Raw genomic sequence first — 6,008 nt, 5'->3', positions numbered from 1 at the left:
TTCCCACCACCATCACTCCTTTCCCACTGCCACCACCATCACCACAGCCACCACCATCACTCCTTTCCCACTGCCACCACCATCCCCACTGCTGCCACCATCACCCCTTTCCCCTCAATCACTATCTTCAACACCCATTGAACTCTTTTTATTCTTACAATAGAATAGTTTGACTTTTGTTCGATTATCATCGTATCTTCTCTCTGTGCCAACTCAGCAATAAGTTTACATAAGAAATCTCACAATATGATATTAAGCAAACATTACCAACAACAATCTTCTCACGAATCAGATAAAATCTAAAATCTAAGCTGCCTGTTAACCATCTGCAATGATTCTATTTTACCATTCTTTGGTGTCTTGCAAAGCCTATCACCCTTGCAGCTGAGACACAGAAGCACCGAGCAGTCGTACAATTGAAAGTGACTGAGTTCGGCTGCACCCAGAGTATCAGGTTTATATTATCTGATCTGTTTGTTGGGTGCTGACAGACATCTGTGACAACAAGAAGCAGACTGGGAATGGGCCGCCGAGAAGAGCATAAACAAGACAACACCAGTCAAAGAGCATGTAGTTAAGTGATCAAACAAAGAAAAGAAATGATATTGACTCACCAAACAAGGCACCAAATGCTAAACTGGCATCGCCATGTTTGGCGTTTTTCACAGCTGCAATGGAAGAAAATATGTCTGGGGCACCGTTTCCAAATGCCAGAAAGGTGACACCCTGTGTTTGTGGAGTTAAGGTAACAACAGGTGTGATAGCGTTGATAACATCAGTGATAATTATAATTACTGTATTCTGCTCCCCCAATGCCGTTGTTAGCAATGGCAACAGGAGACAAAGTAGACAACAACAAAAGTAGTAAAAACAACAACACTAAGACACAATCTTGGTTTCAAATTTTAGCACAAAGCCAGCAAGTTTGGGGGAGGGGTTAAGTCGATTACATCATCACCAGTGCACAACTGGTACTTAATTTATTGACCCCAAGAAGAAAGGCAAAGTTGACCTTTTAATTTCAATCACTCTTCATCAATAATACAAAAGGTAGGAACATCCTCAGACTTTTGATGTTCTTTAGACCAGAATATGAAATAAAGAATTTGTTTAAGGATACAGCAATATTCTGAGACAGGTGTAAAGTTTTTGTAATTACTTGCAATGACTCACACAAACTGTCAACAAAAAAAAGAAGAAAATATTAAATGGTTTGTTTGTGTTTTCATCAATTTTTAAAAAAGACTTCTGTAAAAAAAATGGTTTCTCTTTCTCAGAATTGTCTGGATTTTATACAAGCTCCACTTGGGCATTCATGACCTATTTGTCTTTTCTTTTCTCATCCTCAATGTTGTGTCCAATCCCACCATGCCCCTCATTAATCCCTGTCACCCAGTACTTCCTTTACAGAATGTCAACCTTCTGGAACTCTCCCTCTACAGATTATGTCTTTTCCTCAAGGGTTTACTAACAATGGTTCAAGAGGTTCCAGTAATATCAATCTTACCGATATTGAAGAATCTGCAAAGGTCACAAGCACTGCCCTTTCTTCCTCACCAAATAAAAAATGAAAATAAAATACAAAAAAAAAAAACAAAGGTTGCGTTTTCACTACGATTTAAAACGGTTCGACTCGAACAGGAAATCGTCCGGTGATTGCCATTTGAAAGGAAATTTTGTTTTCACCATAAAACCCATATTACTAGGTTTGTACCACCCCCTTGAAACCCAACTACACTCAAGCTGAAAAATATAGAAATACCTCATAAGTGATAGAAACATCATAAATTCAGTGGCGGCGTTAATGAAGACGTTACGCATTAATTTAATGTGTTAAACTTATCTTTATTAATGTATATCGAATTATACAAGATTTATACAAGGTTTACACAGATATAAAAGTTAAAACTTGTGATCTGCCCTCAGACCTTTTCCTTTGTAAATTTTTGCCTGCTGCACTAAAAAGTTGATGTATTAAAAAAAATAACCACCAAATCTTCCTCAGCTATAAAGACCAGATGGCCACAGTAGGAATGCCTTTAATAATAGCTTTTTTCAATCAAAGCTAAGCTGAGACAACTACAATAAGAAATCTGCATCATTGTATCAAAGAATCAAGATTACTTTAACCCTTTTCATACCAAATGGCATGACCATCAAAGGTAACTCACCGATCCAATAATGGATGGCATTTCTGAACTGAATCAGAGAAATATGTCCTCAACATCAAGAGAAACTGTTTAGTTATGAGACAACAAATTAATGATAAGAGTAATTAGTGGTGATTAATTTCAATCAAATATCTAAGGAAGAGCGTTTTACTTACAATTGGTCAGAAGTGATCATCAAAAACAAGAACAACAACAACCACCAGACAATCTGTTAAACAAAAAAGAAAAACATTCATAAGGCAGATGGAAAGGTTTGGTTGGGGTGGAAGACAAAATGAGACTCAATGAAGGAATGATTTCAGAGAAGAAGTGGGGAATTGGTCCACACATGCATTCTTGCAGCTCATTATTCCTGGAAGAGTCTTGGAGGCAGGATCCTCAGGAGGCAGGTCCTTGATAGGGATCTTTTACAAGTAACTCTCATTGCACTTTCTGTCTGGTCCCTATCAAGATAAGACAAGCAAAAATCAATGAGTCACTTACCAAGAAGAAGACTCCCCAACCGATGTAGTCTGCAAACTGACAGTAAAGAATTTCATTGTATGGAAACCAGGCAGAATTGTCATGACAAGCCGAGACATTCTTGATGAAGGTACAAATCTGTGCTGATGTCAAATTCAGTTGATGGAAATCTCGACACTGCAAAAGAAGAAAAGGCTGATGAAGAAAGGGTCCAGGTTTAATCTTGAGCAAAATATGATGCCTCGATGGATTTTAAACAAGGAACCAATTTGGGAACAGTTCAACAGTTGCTGCTGCTGCGAGAAAGACCGTCCAGAAGAGTTGCAGGAGATTCCGAAGTCGTCTGGAGGCTGTGGTTGAAGCCAATGGCGATTTTATTGAATAAATTTTCTCTTTAGTATTTCAAGATACTTTTATGTAATTTTGGTAAATATATAGGCGTAGGAGTGGGTGTGTGGTAAGTAGCTTGCTTACGAACCGCATGGTTCCGGGTTCAGTCCCTCTGTGTTGCACCTTGGGCAAGTGTCTTCTACTATAGCCTCGGGCCAACCAAAGCCTTGTGAGTGGATTTAGTAAGTATGTCTGTACATATATACATATATACACATATACATATATATACATATACATTATATATATATATATAAATATACATATACATTATATATATGTGTGTGTGAGTGTGTAAGGTTAAGAAAATACATGTTAAACACAGTATCGAAGCCTTGTTTCAGGATAAGTCCCAGGTCGTACGTCAGCAGATCACATTCACCACTTATGGCTACCAGGCATCATCAGCGATACTTAGCAAATATCGTTGAAACAATTTCAGGAATTCCAGGATGGAAGTTGGGTATATATTAAAGACAAAAAGAGAAGATGGAATGTACCAACAAAAAAGTCTTATATTACCTCAACAATTGTCTCATCTTCAAAGTGCACTGCTTCCTTGTGGATGTGGACCGATGCCCTAATACCAGATGTGACCCACAGTGCATAGAAGACTCTTCAGGTGAGATAATGAGGTTTTAAGCTGAGAGATTTACTTTTGAGTTTGACTGTATTGAGAGGTTTTAGCAGTTAGACAGACAAACAGACACGCACATTCATAATGTTTAAATCAATGCAAAGACACACAGATGTGCACATTAATGATTATGCTTGTGGGCACACGCCAGCACACACCACATGTATGTGTGTCAGTCAATCACGCACGCATACAGCCATACACACATACAGAAACACACCTACACACATGGATACATCCCTCAGGGGGACAAAGAGTTACTCACCCAGACACATACAGAGATCACATCAACACTACCACCATGGAGTGCATGCACGCAGGTACACCCCCCCCCCACCACCACCACCACACACAGAGCACAGGACATACAAATCCAAATGTACATTGACACCCACAGTCTCACATGTCTACAGGCAAGTACACTTATACAGACACACGTTCATACACAGATATACACATGCACACTTCAGCACACGCCAGAGACTTCCACTCAGCACATACATACGCACACACAGGCATATAGAAGCACGTCAACTCTACACATACATGCACACACTCACAAGACTACTCAGACCCACATGCAAGCAGAGAACAATAAACGACACATGGGCAAAGGCCCCCACACCTGTCCATGGGCAGATAGCAATGTAGGGAATGATAACCTGGTGTTCACTGTTCAATGTCGGTTGTGGCAGTTCAGTGCTGTGTTCACAGAGTGGTAGTTTTTGGAGGTGCCTTACCTGGCACGTAAACAACATGCAATCCGTTCAGCTAATTAATTAATGACATTTTCCCTAGTAAGTAAAATTGATAGGAGTTCTCCAGAGCACAATCCTCTGGTCCCAGTCTGGGGGGTTGATGACAAATGATCCATTCTAAAAACAGTGCATTTGATTCACGTATAATTTATGTGTGGTTTGTGAGTTCATACTGGATGCTGTATTTCTTAAAATTTGTGAGGAGCAGGGCAGGGAGAATGGATTTGTTCTTGTGTGGTTCTTACAATTTAATCTGCTACTATCCTATATAGAATTTCACAAGAATCCCCTTAAAACATTAGCTATAAGTAGCAAGATTAAAACCCATAATGAACACAGAAATATGATGCTTAAGGAATGAAGCCTGAAAGTAGCCTGGAATTATCAGTGGAATGCCTTTAATGTTTGGCAGATGATAATTGCTGTCAGTGATGGCATCATTTCCAACACCACTACCACCACTCCATTCTGAAGATGAGACTGTGAAAGGCAGGTCTAGAAACATTAATGAAGTTAGGAATGTTGTTGTTCCAAAGTGAATGTAAATGAACGACAAGGAAATGTGGAAAATTATTGATGAGAGAGAAAAGATTAGAGTGAAACACAAAAGTGTTTTTAATTCTAAATTAGGTTTGAAAGAAAAGCTGTCCTCTAAGATACACAAATATGTACATTTATGCATAAATATATATGTCTGTGTGTGTATGTGCACGTTTGTGCTTGTGTGTGTGTGTGTGTGTGTATAGATATAGATGTAGATATAAATATCGATATAGATATATATACACATACCCCCACACAAACATACCTACATACACACTCATATATATATATATATATATATATATATATATATATATATATATATATGTATATATATATATATATATATATGTATGTATATATATATATATATATATGCATACACATACATATGCAATAGTCATTCAAAAAGGAATTGTATCATGGAATTATTAAAAGAAGCCTGATGCCAGCTGTAGATGGCCCAGTGAATCAATAAGCTTCTAAGCCAATTCTTTGTGTTGCTCAAAGAAGAAGAAGAAGAAGAAGAAAGCAGCAGCAGCTGAATGGTAATTCCACAGCTGTTAGCCTCGGATGGCAGCTAAAACCAGAGAGGAAAACAACAATGGTTTCTCTTTTATTATGGTTCCTCTCAGACATTGGTCTGAATATACTTCAAGGCTGGGTTTCTGAGCCTCTTGTTGAAATGTCAGAGTAAAACAGGGAAGATGATGATGAGGTTGATGGTAGTGATGGTATGGAGGATGATGACGATGGCAATGACAATGATGGTGGGGCATCCCACCATAGAAAATATGCTTCAATAAATCCTGTCCAACCCATCCAAGCATGGAAAAGCGGACATTAAAAAGGGATGATGATGACAACGAGAGCCAATTAACAGAAGCCAATCAATGATATCTCAAACAATGTGGAATAGTCCATCTTTAATTAACACAATAATATTACATTTATAAATTAACAAATATCTCCAGCATCATCTCCACCACCACCACCACCACCACCGAAGCCACCACCACCACCATCACCACCACCACCACCACCACC

The 6,008-nt window shown here is 38.6% G+C and overlaps 2 protein-coding genes across 4 annotated transcripts in view; one reads left to right on the top strand and one right to left on the bottom strand.

The window, feature by feature from the left end:
• LOC106871373 (transmembrane protein 19) overlaps positions 1-6,008 on the top strand; it is a 44,824-nt gene that overhangs the window by 17,852 nt on the left and 20,964 nt on the right. The gene's annotated exons all lie outside the window — the stretch shown is intronic.
• Positions 1-6,008, bottom strand: part of LOC106871372 (mitochondrial sodium/calcium exchanger protein) — a 28,135-nt gene that overhangs the window by 14,458 nt on the left and 7,669 nt on the right. For all 3 annotated transcript variants that reach the window (XM_014917787.2, XM_014917788.2, XM_014917786.2), the window contains exons 2-5: positions 2,655-2,810; positions 2,327-2,379; positions 1,121-1,178; positions 615-726 (exon numbers count right to left, since the gene is read on the bottom strand). In XM_014917787.2, coding sequence (XP_014773273.1) covers positions 615-726; positions 1,121-1,178; positions 2,327-2,379; positions 2,655-2,810 — 379 coding nt within the window. The remainder of the gene's footprint in view (positions 1-614; positions 727-1,120; positions 1,179-2,326; positions 2,380-2,654; positions 2,811-6,008) is intronic.

The sequence above is a fragment of the Octopus bimaculoides genome, chromosome 25 (genome assembly GCF_001194135.2).
Source record: "Octopus bimaculoides isolate UCB-OBI-ISO-001 chromosome 25, ASM119413v2, whole genome shotgun sequence".
In the NCBI taxonomy this organism is placed as follows: Eukaryota; Metazoa; Mollusca; class Cephalopoda; order Octopoda; family Octopodidae; genus Octopus; species Octopus bimaculoides.
The sequence above is the reverse complement of the archived record's forward strand: the minus strand, read 5'-3'. Positions and strand labels throughout refer to the sequence as shown.